The 17,024-nt window shown below is 44.7% G+C and overlaps 1 protein-coding gene across 9 annotated transcripts in view; it reads right to left on the bottom strand.

Annotated features, from left to right (window-relative positions):
• The window catches only part of LOC142902074 (protein unc-13 homolog B-like), a 104,737-nt gene that overhangs the window by 27,697 nt on the left and 60,016 nt on the right, over nt 1–17,024 (bottom strand). For 8 of the 9 annotated variants that reach the window (XM_076046887.1, XM_076046884.1, XM_076046886.1 and 5 more), the window contains 10 exons: nt 10,872–10,921; nt 10,704–10,779; nt 8,631–8,705; nt 7,689–7,908; nt 7,073–7,300; nt 4,009–4,150; nt 3,734–3,903; nt 3,117–3,232; nt 2,726–2,889; nt 1,469–1,619 (listed from right to left, as the gene is read on the bottom strand). In XM_076046887.1, the coding sequence (XP_075903002.1) occupies nt 1,469–1,619; nt 2,726–2,889; nt 3,117–3,232; nt 3,734–3,903; nt 4,009–4,150; nt 7,073–7,300; nt 7,689–7,908; nt 8,631–8,705; nt 10,704–10,779; nt 10,872–10,921 (1,392 nt within the window). Of the gene's footprint in view, nt 1–1,468; nt 1,620–2,725; nt 2,890–3,116; nt 3,233–3,733; nt 3,904–4,008; nt 4,151–7,072; nt 7,301–7,688; nt 7,909–8,630; nt 8,706–10,703; nt 10,780–10,871; nt 10,922–11,583; nt 11,607–12,531; nt 15,396–17,024 lie in introns of all 9 variants that reach the window. The other variant, XM_076046889.1, reaches the window with a different exon arrangement.

Genomic DNA, 17,024 nt, shown 5'->3' with positions numbered 1-17,024 from the left:
CAATGAGTTCTTCTCTCCATACAAGTCATAGTTTCCCTCCAAAGTCGGCAGGGTTGAGAGTTTGGTTTTAAAAGCAGCAGTGCGACACACATTTTCTTTGCTTCATGCACCAGCAGAGGACTGCAGCCACCTAACTGAGCTAGCAGAGAAGAAAATGAGTGGTGCTGTGGGTTTGAGAAACAAACCCCAAAGATTTCTGTTTCACAGAACAATGACTCACAATCAGAATCGTGCGTTCGTTTGTTAGTGTCGCTCCGTCAAAGCGTCTCTGCACCGTCTCATAATCAAAACACAGAGACAGAAAAAAATAAGAAAATACCCCCACTGCATTTGAGTAAAACTTAATGAGCGACATAAAATCATATGCTCATCCAGCAGGGCTTCATTCCAAAGCCAGAAGTGGATCCACACACATCTGTGGCTCACAGTGAGAGCGAGTCTGTCTGCAGGCCAGAAACCAGCAGCCGTCGACCACGAGCAAAGCTGCACCTCCATCCACACCTCCACCTTCACTTCACCTCGTCCCTTTGGTAAAACCAACCCATGCGATCATTATCCTGGCCTCCGGCCGACATTAACCCGTTTGTGGTTCCGACAGAGCCATCTGCAAACGTCAGAGACATCCCGAAGATCCCAGAGTGGCAGGATGGAAGCTTGAAATGAGTGCGATGATGAGCTGCACACAGGAGCAGCAGCCGCAGGCTCAGTCCAGGACACACGGTCCCTCAGGGAAGATGAACAGAGGGTCACCTCTTGTAGGCAGGACGCCACATTTCAAACTCCACTCGCACTTTTTAGATTTTACTCCCTGCTATTTGGGGGCTTTCAGTGGTATTATATCTGTTTAATTATTCATTTTTCCATAAGTGACAGGAAGGAAATTCAAAGCTAATTTATTCAGATGCACGTTGAGGATATTACTATGAATAATCATTGAGTTCACAGTGCAAACAGAAAAAAAAGCATATACATAGCTTATGAACATTGGTTTACTATATCCTCACTATACATACAAATATATAAGTATGTGGTATTTTATTGGTTATAATACACTATACATGGCTGTTAAAAGCCCAGATAAAAGAACTGTTTTGTGAAAAAACTTTAATACTGATGCTGACAATTGATGCTGATATTGCACATTTTGTAATTTTCACAGCTGTTGAAATAAATTTCAACAGCTTTGAGAAATACAAAATGTGTTACAAGTGCTTTTATAGATTTGACTTCTGGCAGCGGGCTTTTTATTCGTAGCTGGTTTGGTTTTGAGGGGCTATTTGGCTGGCAACCCTGGCTGAGAGAGACAATGTTTCCCTGTTCTGACCTGTAAGTGTGATGGAACGGTGACTGCTCACTCTTTTATTTTGCATGAAGGATATTTTTCCATTCTCAGTCCTCTCAATTGAAAAAAAAAAAGAGGACTGCAAAGAATTTGCCTGGTCTTGTTGAGCCGACGCCGGTCACTTACCCCAAAGTTGGAGGCTGCGAATCTGGCTGGAGCCGGGACGTTGGTGGAGGCGGTCGGGTGGGCGTAGAAGGCATTGATGTTGGCCAGCAGCATGCTCATCACCGCTGGCACCCCTGACAGCATGTACTTAGAGGACAGACAAGAGAAATGGCTGCGGAGGAGAAGGAAGGAAGGAAGGAGGGAGGGAGAGAGGGCGGGACGGAGGAATGGATGCTGCGGTTAGCAGGCTTTGAAATAAAATGGCAAGTTAGAACATTTGAATGCAGGTTGGCCAATGTAAAAATATATATTAAAATAAAATAAATCCATAAAAATTATTAACAAATGTATCACAACTTTCGGTACAGTGATAAAAGCTTGAGTTCACTACCTGCGTTGAGGCGACTGAATTACGTGTCTACAAACTGCAGAAGCGCATGTATGATTTGCTTTTTCTCTAATAAAAAGTTAAATAACAAAAAAAAAAAAGATACATACAAGACATAAACTAAATCACTAACTAACTGAATAAATGCAAATTGTGTCGAGAGCCAAACGGGCTCCAGGTAGTGAAGGTCTGAAGAAGGAGCTAGTGAGAAGCTTGCAGCAGCGTCTCTGCCTCTCAATCACTGTTTTCATTTGGCTGCATTATAGATTGGCTCATATCCTCATTTCCACAGGGACAAAGTCTGGGCCATTTCCACACACAGCTGCTCTTTTCTCAACGCGTTCTAATATACCGCCCTTACGTAATTGTGCTCCTGCGGCTCTCCGATCAAACCGTGCAAGACCTCCTCCGGCCCCTTCAAGGTCTAATTACAACGTTATTAATGTAATCCAAAGTGTGCTTAAAATTGTGTGTGTGTGTGTGTGTGTGTGTGTGTGTGTGTGTGAGAGCCTGCGCGCTCATGTGTGTGTGTGGCCTCGTGGGCGCTTGTGAGTCTCGACTTGCACGCGATGATCCAATCAAAAGAGCCTGGAAATCTCTGAGGTGACAGGTCATCTTTTCTCATTAGACGAGATAAACAAATTTGCAATGCCGCTAATAGATGATGAAAGCCCCGCCCACTGTTATACACAGACACACAGACACACAGACACACACACACACACACACACACACACACACACACACACTTTCTTCTGTAAATATTGGCCACAAACACATTCAAATAAAGTCTTTCCTGATGTGATTTTCCTGCTCCTGCGCCAGAGCCGGCTGGGAGCGTCGGCAGCGATCGGCTATGAGTGGTGATCACGCTGACGGGCGGGGCTTACGTCATGGCCTGGTAGATGGACTCAATGCCGTAACGCATGGCGAACTCGTCGGCGATGTCCTGGTGGAGCTCGTCAAAGTAGACCTTCCAGGCGTCGTCGCCCTGAGCCGACGGGATCTTCACCACGCCGCCGCCCTCCACATCGGTGGAGAAGTGGAAGATGCTCTGCAGGGATGTGAAGTGGAAGCGGAAGGCGTTCAGGATTCTTACTGGTTCTCTTTGAGATGAATGTCATTTCACTTCCTGTTACGTTGTGGCACAACAGGAAGTGCATACAAGATGTTTACAAGTTTAAATGGGTTTTTCTCCTTCTCAGATCTAGGATTGTGTTTGTGTGTGTGTGTGTGTGTGTGTGTGTGTGTGTGTGTGTGTGTGTGTGTGCATTGCGCTACCTCATGGAGGCAGGTGTACTGCACGTGGTAGGGTGCCACCTTCTCCTCGCCCTCAATCTCCACGCTGATCTGCAGACGGATGGCGCCAGACACGGCCGACTTGTCTGTTCTCTTTTCTGTGAACCCGTCACACACACACAGACACACACACGCACAAATACACATACACACACACACACACACACACACACACACACACACACACACACACACACACACACACACACACACAGACACAGACACAGCTAAAACACCAGGTGGATCCACAGGAACAGCAGAAAGATCCTACATTTACCCATTTTAAAGGTTTTCATCAAGAGACTGCATCAAGTTCTCAACGTCTGGCTGCTGCAGCAACCAGTTAAGAATCAAGTGACCTTTGTGACATCACAAAAGGACCATCTATGGAACAGGGCGTTGAAGCACAGTGCAGTAGACAAAAGAAGAAAACGATGGACTTTTGTTGGGTCCGTTATTAAGACTGAAGTGACTTTTACATGTTACAGGACCATCAAATGTTGACTTTTTGAATTGAAGTGTGAACATTGTCACCAGGACCTCTCCTCAGCGCTCCTCTCCTGTGCTCCTCAGCAGTGGCGTGAGCTTCCGTCACTCACCCAGGTTGTACCAGACGTCCATCTCTCCGCTCAGGGTCCGAACCTCGATGATGCTCTGGCCCAGGAAGTCGTCGGACTCTCTCTTCAGACGCTGCTTCACGCGGGACTTGATGTCGTCGTCTTCGTCCCACACGCGCAGCTTGATGCGGTCCGACGAGTTGTGGCACTCGCTGTGGAGACACAAGGGGCGGAGCGAGAAATCATCAACCCCTTGTGGACACTTCTCAATTGGTATGAAAAACAAGCAAACCAAAGAAACAAGGAGCTGGACTGACAAGCTGAACTTTTCCTCCCAGACGGGGTTCAGGTTTCCGTAGATGGTCTTGGTTCTCTTCTTGGTCTTCCCAACTTGGATGGTGACATAGGGGTCGCTGGAGCCCGTCCTGTCCTTGGCCTGGAGACCCTGCGCACTGACAACTAAACACACACAAAATAAAGAAACAAGCATAGAGTTACTGAGAGAAACAATTGCATAAGAACAACAAACACCTACTGGTGAGCCTCGTCTCTCTGCCTCATTCACGCACACGGAAAATAAAAAGCAGATATCACCCACACTGTTACGCAAAGCCCCGTACCAGCAAAACTCATGACTCACGGCTGGATTTTGGGCAACAAACGTGTCTGACAAATTAATCAAACGGTTGTTGTGACACAACTGTTTGAGCAGCACTTTCAAGACTGCGCTGAGGGGCTCAAAGGGAACTCGCTCCAATATGCATATTCAACCCGGAATGATTCATCTTTGCATACTGTTGTTTGAGCACATGAAATGTCTTAGACGGCTCGAGAACAACTGGTGCCCGGAGGACAATGCGTCCGGCTTTTCCTTTTGTGTCCGCGTTTGGGAGGAGAAAAGCGTCGACGGCTGAAGATAAAAGCCGCTGGGCTGAGTTGTGCTCAGAAGATACTCAGTCATTGTCACATGCAGCGGAGAGAGTCGCGGTAATGAGCGAAAAGAAAGTCTTCACTGGGAGTCAAATGTCAGCAAGCAAATGAGACGCTCGGTGACATTAGAGCAGCGACACCTGCAGTGCTTTTCTTGGCCGTGCACAGTTACACAACAGCGGCAGGAGTCACAAAAAACATTTGTCACGCAGCAACACAAATGCAAAAAAACATTAAAAAAAAGCAAAAAATGTATTCAATTGGATTAAAACACATTGAACAAATCAGTTCATCTTTAATCTGGTGCCGAAACAACAGCCAACAGTTGAGCTCGCTGACAAGTTTTTTTCTTCTTTTTTTTAATCCCCCCACAGCCGAGACTTGTCACGATGGCACAGCCCTCACCAGGTTCACCCGCTCTCTGCGACTCATCCATTTGATCTGCGTTAAAGGGAATTATGAAATGAATTATGGAATGAGCTATCCCCAAAGGGAACCGGCGCGCTCTTCAAAGAGCCCAACCCTCCCACCCCCCCCTTCACCCTGCAGAGCGCTTCCTGTCAGACGGCCATCAAGTTCAATCACCACTCGGCTCGCAAACACGCCCGAGCCGTGATGAAAAAGTGCAAACGCGAAGCCTGAATGATTTATCGGCCCGTTTAAATAGAGCCCGTCTGATGTGTTTAACCTGCCGCACTCGAGACAACAGTGTCAATTAGCGCCGCCGACGGTCGCGCAATCACCGAGCCCTCGTGTTGAAGTGCAGGATCGCGTTTGGGACGGAGCCATAAGTTTGTTTCACAGAGCCAAAATGAAGGGCTGGGAATATCGATGTAAATGCCAACAGTACCGATACCAAGATGAATATTTGTATCAGATCAGTAATTTTGTAGCAGTTTCTCTTGTAGATGTCTGGCAAATGAATCCAACTTCCTCAGAGCTTCTCTGCTCAGGTCATGAAGGACCTACAGCCTCACTCTGTTTTTCTGTGTGTGCTGGAACCTAGTTTTTCTGGTGTTGCTGATATTGCTAGGTTTATTTGTTTTAGTGCATTCTGTTACATTGCTGCTTTTTATTTTTATTTTGCGCTACCTACTTTTTATTGTGTTGCATGCATGTTCAACTAAATAATACATTTAAAACTCAAAAAAATCATTCAACTGTTGTGATGTATCCCGTCAAAAGTATTGGTATCGTTGATACTGGCCCTGTATTTATTTGGTATCGGATCAATACCAAATTCATATCCAGTATCTCCAGGTCCAAGCCAAAATACTGTGTGGCACAGAGCTGGAATTCTGGGACAATAAAACAGTGATGGTTGCTGAAGCAGGTTCACAGCTGCTGGGTGCCCTCCAACCTCTAGCTCACCCGTCACCGCGGTCCTGCTCGTCCTCTAAGCTCCTCCGGGGTCAAAGGTCAGACTGCTCGGTGGTTGTCGTGCATTTGAGAATTGATGGGTTTAAGGTCTGAGTGGGACTGGATCCCAGAAGCAGCCTGAGTGCCCTCCTCGCGTGCAGCTCACAGCCGCTGAATCGAAAAGACAAGGTGTGATGGTTGCCGTGGCAACTTGGTGGCCACGACGTGGGGTGACTTTTCTGCCTGTGTGTCTGTGTCTGTGTCTCTGTCTACTGCGGTGCCGGGGCCAGCGGGTGGCATGAGGATGTTTGATCAGGGTTAGAAAGGAAAAAGGAGGAACAGCTGTGACTGGTGGCGCTCCATTCGTGACATGTGGGAAATTTGGAATTCCTGATTGTCGACTTGAATGCAAGAAAGTCTAAGTGAGCCAGTTACTTCACTTGACATCACAGTCACGGTGGCCTCTATGTTTCTTTGTTTTCCCACCCAAGAAGCCAGTATTTTAAAATGAGGTTTGCCCGCTGAAGTCCAGGTCTCTCTGATCACCTGAACTTATTTGAACTGGGTCAGACATTTATTGGGAGATGCCTCTGCAGTCGACACTGCCGCCCAGCTGAAGCACCACTGGTATTTTAACCAGAGTCAAGACAAAGAAATTCAATAAATAAAATAGAGGTTTCTACAAAATTCAACTTTGAGGGTTTTCTGCAGCTTCGAACTTCCAATGATGAACGATTCTCCAGTATAATCGACCTGAAGAACTTTTGCATAAATTCAGCAAGAAGCTGACTGATTTCATTCATTAAAAAGGCTAATTGCATTTTGGACTAAAAAAAAAATATATCTTGTGACAGCTCTTTGGAAACAGTAGCCAGAAAGAGAAGAAAGGATGATAGATAGATAGATAGATAGATAGATAGATAGATAGATAGATAGATAGATAGATAGATAGATAGATAGATAGATAGGTAGGTAGGTAGGTAGCAGTTTATTTTTTATATTGGTAGTTTGCAAGTCAAAACAATGCATACTGCCACCTACTGTATGGGAGGGTACACATGCAATATGTATAGAAATTCTGGCTGAACACACCGTTAATTGTGATCTTGGCCGACCACTTGGAGGTGCCGTCCAGGACGCTTTGCTTGATGCTCTTCATGTTCTGCACATGGATCATCTTGGTGACGATGAAGAGCCTCCGGATCTCATCAAAGATCTCGGGCTTGTTCCTCTCGCGGATCTTCATCCTGTCCTTCATGGCCATGATGATGTGCTGGGTCCGGTCCTCCGCCCCCGTCTTGGAGCTCTTCTCTGCCGCTCCTGTGAATGCAAAGTCGGAGGAAGAAGGTTGGACGAGTTGGAGAGAAGTTGGAGAGAAGTTGCAGAGACGCGATATCTCAGAAAGTGTGGATTCTCAAATGGATTCCCCAGACAGACAGACTCTGCTGTCGACCCAACCTAATTGCCGGAGGCCTTTAAAGATGTCAGACAACTAAGTTCAAAAGCTTTTGATTGATCAGAAGCCTGTCAATCAATTTCAACTGCTCCTCACTCTTAAGAACCTATTTGTTCTCTCACACACACACACAAACACACACACACACACACACACACACACACACAAAAATGTAAAATCTATAGCAAAAAAGGGCAAAATCACTGCACTGTCTGCTCAACAGGCTGCAGGTAATTTAGGACAAAGGCTCACTCTGCAGGCAGTCAGCGTTCAGCAGCTCTTGGCACTTCTCGTGCACTTTGACCCCGCACTCGGCACAGCGCATGCCCTGCCGGGCGATGCCCCACAGCAGACCCTCGCACTCATAGCAGTAGGTGGGCGTGGTGGCCGTCCAAACTTCGAAGTTGTGCGGCGTTGTGCAGGAGATGGGGTAGATCAGAGCCTGCAGGGTCTTCTTGTACACATGGTTTCTCTGATGGAGCAAGAGGAAAACATAAAGAGAGTGAGGGGGGAGGGGGGAGAGAGAGAGAGAGAGAGAGAAGAGAGGGCAGGGGGGTCTTTGAGATGTCCCAGACATGTTTAAGAGTGATGGCGACGCCGACAGAGAAGATAGCGGAGACGAGCAGCGGTCAAAGAGAATGAGGAGATTTAATAATGTGGTTTGCGTGTGTCAGAGCAGATTTGTGTTTTCGGAGTAGCTGCCTCCTTGAGTGCTGAACTAAATCCTGTAGTTTTACAGCGTAGGAGGCGTGTGGGAGGAGGTGAACGCAGGAGGGGAGGACGCCTCGACTGGAGGCCCAGCTTGATTTGCTAAACACTGGATGTTTAGCAAAGTGCGTGGTGTGTGACCATTTGTCATCATTTCCTTTTAATACACAGTACATTTAATTTGATAAATAGCCGCACAAGCGTAAAACTCCAATAATGAGCCGTAACGTTACCTGCGTAGGCAATCACAAAAGTCTGATACATTTAAATCTGACCTACTTTAAAACCAGCAGTGGTGAGTTGACGCAGGGAACTTCACAGCTGACGCGCTGCTGAATATCACATTATGGCAACACAGCGTTGCGACAGTAGGAGAGCGGCTGGAGGAGAAAAAATGACTGTGTGTGTGTGTGTGTGTGTGTGTGTGTGTGTGTGTGTGTGTGTGTGTGTGTGTGTGTGTGTGTGCAAGCTCGCCCGTCCACTCACGAGCTCCTCGTCTTTCAGGGAGGTCCTAGTCGCCATCGTGTGGGCGAGTCCGGCTTTCCTGGACTGGATCATGGACTGGAAAGAAGGAGAAGAAGAACAGCCATGAAGAACAGAGAAAAAGAAAGCAAAAGAAAAACATAAACAAGACTTTAAGGATTGAGGAAATGTGTGTGTGGGTTCATTTAGTTCTCAACTTGCTGTAGCTTTCAATGGGAAAACTTGGTCCACTATTACAGCAAAGGGCAACAGGTCAAGTAAAAGAAGCCTTCAAGTGTGACACACACGGGCTCTTTAAATTTGTCCAATGTGGTGTTTTGGATGGATGGCAGTTGCTTTGATTAGAGTTACAAGACAGAAGGACATCAAGTCTCACATGTGGCGAGAGAGAGAGCACAGGGTGTCTGATTTCTCCAGGCTCAACGGGAATCGTATTTTCTCATCTCTCTTTTTCATGCCCAGACTTTTATCACCGCTGAGACTTTGGCGCCTCCACAGTGAGAGGTCAGGACCATGGAACGAGACATGCCCGGGCTTGGGAAATACTTTAACCAAGATGTGAAAAAACTCATTCCTCCCCATGCTGGGATAAAAAGCTGTGGGGCATATCAGCATGTGAACCTGCAGAAGTCACATTGGAGGATAATATGAGGTCTGAAAACTCATATTTGCTTGGTAAGGCAGGAAATGTAATCACCCTAAAGCCTTTAGGTGATCTTAAACATGCTGACCAGCATTGTTTGTTCAATACTTCAGTAAAGCGTATTGTTTGAAGTTCAACAAATGCATGTTGTGGTGTGTGCACATATTGCTGGTGTTCGCTCTGTTTTCATCATTTCAAAACTCCCTCAATGTCCTGATGCTCGCGTTCCCCGGAGGGTCCATTTGGAAAAGCAAAACGATGCAATCAAATTTCAAACAATGTGAAAATGAATTTTGCATGAAATGGGACTTTAAAGATGAACTTGAGTGATGACACAGTGTTGTGCAAACTGCCATGTTGCTATTGTGATAATATAAAAAGCAGATGACAGCCAAGTTCATTTAGCCAAAGTGAAGAATCAAAATAACAGTAAGCGAGACTACAACTGAATTTCTTCAACATTCTTTCCATATATTTTTGTCTCCTGTGACTCTCCTGCTGGAAGATGGAGGGTCAAGTCAAAACCCTCTTTGATCGAATGAGTCAGCTCTCTAAGGAAATCCAAGGAAATGAATATTTAAGGCGCAAAACACACAGGGATGGGGAGGTTTTTCTTTTCTTGCTAGGTGACAGGGACTGATATTTGTACGAACTGTGTTAGCATCCATCAAACAAAAATGTCTCGATGACAGTCAGAAACAGCTTCTTTTTTTTTAAGTAGATTTAACAATAAAGAAAAAGAAAAAAAACAGGTGATTCTTCACTCGTCTTTGACTTACCATCGCCTGAAGGCCGGGCAGACAGAGCAACATGAGGAAAAAGGAACAAGAAAAAAAATCAAAGGTTAGAGACATAAAAACAATCCCCTGTAAAGAGAATCAAAAGCTTTCATCTTTGATCCTGCGCTGTGGCACCTGCGAAAGCCAAAGAAAAATGCACAGTGGGTGCCACTGCAAAAAATACTTCTCTTACGTGCCTTCATCCTGTAGGAGTGTGTGAGTAATCTGTCCTAAAAGATCAAGTTTGCTATTTAGAGCGTTTTAAATAATCATGTCCCTTGGCCTGCGCTGTGTGTGTGCATTTTGCTTTGATCTTCAGCGCAGGAACAAAAGCGAGCAAATCATTACTAAAAGAAGAAGAAAAAAGAAAATCAAAGGTGACCCTCCCACTGTTGCACCCTGGTTGCAACAAGGATCTCAACCGAGCAACAAAGCAAAAAGGAATAATTTATCAGCGGCAAAGGTCAGGAATCGTTTCTAATTAACCGTAGAGAAAACTTTTGACAAGGAAACACAGTCCTGACGACTGCTCATTTAATATCAATAAAAATGAAAGCTCAAAGATTTTTTTTTTTTAATTAAGGAAGTATTTAAGGTTGGTGAAGGTGAAATTTTTAAAATGTCATGGGGCCAAATAGTGGGTCATTTACTCACCAGTTCGCTAACAAGAGGGATGGGCCTCTTCTTGCGCAGCTCCGGCATGCTGTCGATGCCGAAGGGCGTGTTTCCACTGTGAGACACAGAGCAAAATCATCGCCTTTAAATGAAACGAGGTTCAAACATTTCACTGTGGAATCTTTCCAATTCTGGCTGTTTACTGACCCTGGCTTGGCCCATGCATGCTTGCTGGGGTCACCGTCCTGTTCACGGTTCTGAAATACAGAGTCAAGGGTCACAGGTTTAGCCATTAGAAAGCCACTGAACTTTACTGCTTCCATGCGCACAAATTGAGACGAGACAGAGGTGAGAAAGTGGGCTGGGTTGGAAATTGGCTGGTTGAGTTTCTGTCCTGCACGCCAAAGAGACCTTTCCAATCAATCACTCTGACCCCTTGCAATGCGAGCATCGTAAATCTGTTTCACCTTATAAACACCTACCGGACCACATATACATCTGGGAGGCACATAGAGTATTGATTTAACTGTGTGTGGGTTTTCTTTTTTGTGACAGCTAGTAAAGAAAACACTATAGTGACAGACAAACATGTTGGACGTCAATGCGGTTTTCATCAGTTATTTGTTGTCAGTCAATACAGATCAATTCATGCATGCACGAGATTTTTATGACTAAAAGATCAAATCTCCATGGTAAAGCAAAAGGCTGCAGCTACCGTCTCGTAAAATTCTACACAATTCTTTTCTCAATATCACATCAAAAAACATTGAAAGATCAAATAAGAAAATGTATAATGAGTAATATGAACATATATATATATATATATACATACATACATAAAACTGATCATACAGATACAAATTCATTTCTGATGTCATGCTGACACTTCAAAGAGCCACAAAACCACAAAAGAGGTAACCTGATCTCCATCTTGACTTCCATCTGGAAAACAGAAGGAAAGAAGATCAGACAAAGAAAATTGTGTTGAGACACTTTCGACACACATGCAAAACAAAAACAAAAAAATCATGCGGTCTCAGGAAAAACTCAAACAGTGTTGAAGCAGCAGCGCTACTTTGTTTTTCTGATGTAAGAGAGTCTGAGGTCGTAAATGTTTCATTAACATGCATAATTCATCTCGAAAATGACTTCGTCCCTTCCTATTCCTCTATAACATCGGGTGTGCTTTCCAAGGACATAATTAATGTTTTCTAATTCCGCAAATGGCCACTGCTGGGGCTACAGTGAAGAGTTAGGGGACTCGTCAATGGCAGTTGATGCACTCTTCTCACAGGGGTAGAGAATAATGGTATCAGCCAAGATCACTGCAGTAAATACAACCAAGAGAATATTTGGAGAGGGGGCTGTTTTGTGTAGTAATTCAAAGAGCAAATCCTCAGAGACCCTTTACATATTGCAGCCACAGCACGCCGGAAGCGACAATGATGTGAGGACAAATTGTCAAAACATAATTTGTGGCAAAGAAAGGCAGGAAATGAGAGTGGAATTACATAGAATAATAAATGCAAACAAAAATAAAATTCACAAAGGATTCTGAAATAAAGTGGACAAATTATGACGAAAGTCATTCACAGTTGGCGTGCTGAGAGACATGGCAACAATGTAGATAATAGAATTTTCCATTCAATGTTATGTTATGACCTACTTAAAATAGTAGCTTTTATCTTAAAACTGTATGTTACAATTATGCTGTTGTCCAACTTTTGTGCAGTTAAAAGCCCTCAGCAGTAAGAGGTGTTGTAATCCTCTCAGCACCCCTTCCTCCTGCGCCGTGTCTGGTATATATGGATGAAAAAATGCACACAATGAAACAACAAAAAAGGGGGGAAACTCCTGCGATTGCTACCTCGTGATAAGTCGTCCTGAGAGACAGTAGTCATGGTCACAGTGGCGAGGCTACGCCTGTTCTCCCTTTTCTCTCTCAAGATCTGCTGGAAGGTCCTTAGGCACTTTAGTTTCCGTTCATCCATTTGACTCAGTTCCATCGACGAGTCAGCAGCATCCGCTCCTTCACTTCCCTCTGCGGCTACCATTTGAGTCGAGGGCTGCTGTGGCACTTCCATTTCTGATCTCTCCACCGCTGCTGCAGGCTCATCAACCACGTGGGAGACAGAGAGTTTTTTTGCAGCTGGGCATTGCAGGACTTGGGCTGCAGCATTATCATCTGGAGGAACTTCTGCCTGGTCCTCTAGCGGCTGTTGGAGATGGTCTTTGGGTAAAGGCAGCATATCAGTACAAGCAGACACTGGGTCAAAGGGGACAGGCAGTTCCTCTGGACATGCTGGAAGCTTCTCTAAGCGTGACAGATTTTGGGAAGGGTCTGTTGACGCCACTGTCAGGCTTCTGTTGGTTTCAGGTTCCAACGACGAGACATCTACTTGTTCAAGAATATCATTCTTTTTCTCTTCCTCGACAGTGCTACAATTATTGGCATTGGCCTCTTCAAAGACTTGGCTAGATGTTTGCTCCACTTCTAACTCATAGCTTAATGGTCGGTCATACTGTATTGAAATTTCAAAGTCTTCAGGGTTCTGGCCTCCAGGAGCATCAAGTTTGCGCAGTGCGCCCCGCAGGACAGTGCTAAAGTCAAACATAGCTTGGCTTATGCGCTTGACATTAAAACCACCAGCTTGACCATCAGCTGTACTGGCAGGATGAGGGTCTCTGTCCAGGCTTTGGTTGTTGGGATGAGTCTCTTGGCTGAATGGTTTATCAACAGCAGCAGCTGCAATACACAGGGATGTATCAGTCCATGTCACAGATAAAGAGTCCTCATGTGACGCATATGTTTCCTGATAACTCTGTATTTCGGAGTCCGCCGGGATGTAGCTTGGGTCAATTGATCTCTCATAATCAAAAGTCCCGGTTTCTTGATCATACCGTTCAACTGACTGATAACCGACACCTTGAGAGAAGGATGAATCAGCATCACAATCATATCGTATAGACGGGGATTCAAACGTGGTTTCTCTTTGAACACAAATCCCAGTCTGGCTTTGAGGCTTCCTCCTCCGCGACTGACGGTCCTCCCTGCTAGAGGTGCTGGCAGGTGAGTTGTAATGTTTCCCTGATCGAACTGACAGATGTTCTGAGCTTTCCGTGGAACACTGCCCAGATACACTACATCCTCTTGAATCGTTATAGTAATCCCAGGTACTGGCTCCTTCATAACAAAGAGTAGTGTTGTCTCCGGACTCTTCCGGACATTTCCTGCTGAGATAAGGTATTTCTTGATGCCACACCGTTTCCCCAGCAGCACTGTACGATGGAACAGTTTTACTCCAACGTTTGCTCTCATCATCAGCTCCCAGCTGCTTACTTCCACCACTGCATGATGGTCCTTCCTGATCTAAATCAGACTTAGAGCTATGACCAGAAGACAACGAACTAGTGCTCAAGCAGTCCTGACAGTCCTGTGTTTCAAGATAGCGAAAGCTCAACTTTCTCGCAATAGCACCTCCTGGGATATCTGAACTATGTTCAGAAGTATCCTCTTGATCTTCCAACTCCTGAGGATCCTCTGATTCAGTAATTGGGGACACAGTAGATTCATCTACCCGTGGTAATAATATCTCTCTGTGGACACTGTGGCGCTCACTGGTGACTTGGGGGAAAACATTTGAATGAGACTTTGGCAAAGAAGTTCCCAGACTGCCATAAGCACTAGAGGGTCTTTTGCGAGGGGATTGTCCATCTTTGCATTCCACACCAGACCAAGTTCCTGAGTGTACCCCCGAAGCCGTTTTGTTGCTTGAACGTATGCACTCAATTTCCAACAGTACTGCATCTACACAGGAGGATACTTCCTCCACAGACCCTCGAACTGAAGAGAGATAATCCCTGAGGTCAGAGATTTCCTCTTGGATCTTGTTGATACCCCTCAGTTCCTTGAGAATGTGCTCAATTACAGCGCTTGACTCCTCCTCTTTGTCCTCATCTCCTCTTGGCAGCATATTTGGGAGAGTCCTGTTGAAATTGTAGTCCACATAGTCCCCAGCAGAATAGGGCCTCTTTGGTCTAATACAGGGTGAGGAGAATTCCCTGCAAGCTGCCTCTGCATATTTACTGCCATTCATATCAGGACCTATTGCGCCGTACTGAAGGGGGGGTGTCATCTGCTCAGGAGGCGTCCGGATTTCCCCTTCAAACGAGATTCGTTTGACATTTGCTCTCGATCGGTTGCTTTTGTGTTGCAAAGTGCAGGGTATCCTTATGCACCCTTCTCGATTTAGCTCAACCTCTCCAACACATGGTGGCCCTGATGGCGCTCCATGCCCTTTACCGTTTGGCACAGAGTAGGCTTCAGCCCTGGGGCTGACCTTTGGATATACATTCCTGTGGTCCCTTCTACACTCCTGTTTTTCCACCTGCGTCTCCTCAATATCTGTATAATAGAGGTGAGAATCTGGGACATGGTGGTCTGTGGAACCTTGTAAGAGTCTATGTATTTTACCCCGAATGACCAGTGCCACCTTTGGGTTTGGAGCCCTCTTTTTGGGGGAGTGGACTTTTGTTTTTGTGGTTGCTTTCGGGGCGACACCTGCTCCATGTTGTCCATTGAAGCGATTCCTGGAGAACATATTCTAAAGAAAGTTCTTTCCTTGTCAAGGTTCTCACATCTTTGATGTGACTTCTGAAAACACTTCTGCTTTTAGAGCTATTCTATAGAGGCTGCAATGAGCATGTTTGCTAAATGTGATCGATCCATGACTGAAACAAAAATACAAAGACAAAAAGTTTTATAGACCAAGTAACTGTCATATTAAAGTCAGAAGCAAAATATACATGCTAAAAGAGGACATCTGAGGCACTTTTTGGTGAGGGCAAGTTGCTAAATTATCGCAAAAAAAAAAAGGGCCACTGTTTTATTTTTTGAACACACACAATCTTTGCACACAAAACAACACAAGTGTCCTTAATCTTGGATTTTCTTCCACATTTTGTTCAATCCATGATAATGCAAAGCTACTGATAGCTTCCGAATATTGAATTTGGAAAGTAAATGGTTCCATTCGTGTAACTGTTAAAGTAATGAAGATGGTTTGCAACTTGACATTTGATAAATTGTACGTCAAAACGACATGCATTCTTTTTCATCAGAGAGCAATGTAACTCTTGAGTACTTCTATTAAAATATTCAATAAACTTCTCCACTTACGGCTGACTGAAATGCGTAAAAGCTCTGGCAGACAGATGACTCACAGCGTTGGAGCTGATACAGTAACAAGCCTTTTCTTTAAATCAGAGCAGTCAGACATAATCCAATATCAGGAAAATTGCCAAGCTTTTTTTATTCCCTTGCATTGCACTTTCTGTTCGTCACACACTTCTCTCTTCGCACACACACATAACACTTGTCTCTTTGCAAGGGCTGAAATTCACTTTCATTCAATTCCTTTTCGTGTGCATCCTAAACCCAAACAAATCCTATCCTTAACCTTAAACTAAAGTTCCTGTAGTCACTTAAAACGCAGGGAGCATTCACACTTTTTTCAAACGGTGTAATTATTCAGGCCATCCACCAGAATCAAACATGAAGCAAATGTCAATGCTAATCGAGTGATATATTGTGCCGACGTTACTTCAGCAGTCGCTTAAAGTAATAGTTACATTTATATTTATCCACTGCAAGCTGCTTCTTCCCAAGGTTGCTATATGCAATAAATGATTTGCTCCTGATTAATGTCACCGTGCAGGTAAGTCTAATTGGAGCACTGTGGTAATGATTTATGAAGCTTGAAACAACATTAAGGCGCATTAAATGTGCTCTAACACATTCTTCTCCTTCTTCAGTGAGTGCCAGTGCTGGGAGGCAATACATTTTCAATTGGGCACACAGCAAATTAATAGTGTGCCAACAGGAAAGCAAAATAAAATGTCTTTGCAAAGCTTCATGGAAAATAGATGTTGTTCACTAACGGTGGTCAAAAAATTTAATCTGGTAAGGCTTTAGGCATTGAGGTGAAACAGCAGCTGCACTCAGGTCATTGTATAGAAGTTACTATGGTTTGGAGCAACAAAACAGAAGCCGCAGAAAAACCTGCACAAATGTGTTGAGTCACAAAGGACCGGAGAAACTTGGAAATTATGAGGCTGTGCTGTAATAAATCTGGGAGAAAATGTTATAAACCAAACAACAAAAGTCAGTGAGTACGACTAATGGCGAGGGCTCAACAGTGAGAGAGAAAATAGTTTTTAGAATGATGAACTTGGGTTGCATTTTCAATCAAATGAAAGTTCCAAAGCACTTAATTGATGTGTGTTTCAGAATTACAGGGCCACTCATGGGGATTTTTGTGCAGATATTCTACTATGTTTATTTTTTTCCTACACTGAGGC

The sequence above is a fragment of the Nelusetta ayraudi genome, unplaced genomic scaffold (genome assembly GCF_046127955.1).
Source record: "Nelusetta ayraudi isolate G7.1 ecotype Tasmania unplaced genomic scaffold, CSIRO-AGI_Nayr_v1 ptg000092l, whole genome shotgun sequence".
In the NCBI taxonomy this organism is placed as follows: domain Eukaryota; kingdom Metazoa; phylum Chordata; class Actinopteri; order Tetraodontiformes; family Monacanthidae; genus Nelusetta; species Nelusetta ayraudi.
Note: the sequence above shows the minus strand (reverse complement) of the source record. Positions and strands in the feature narration are given on the sequence as shown.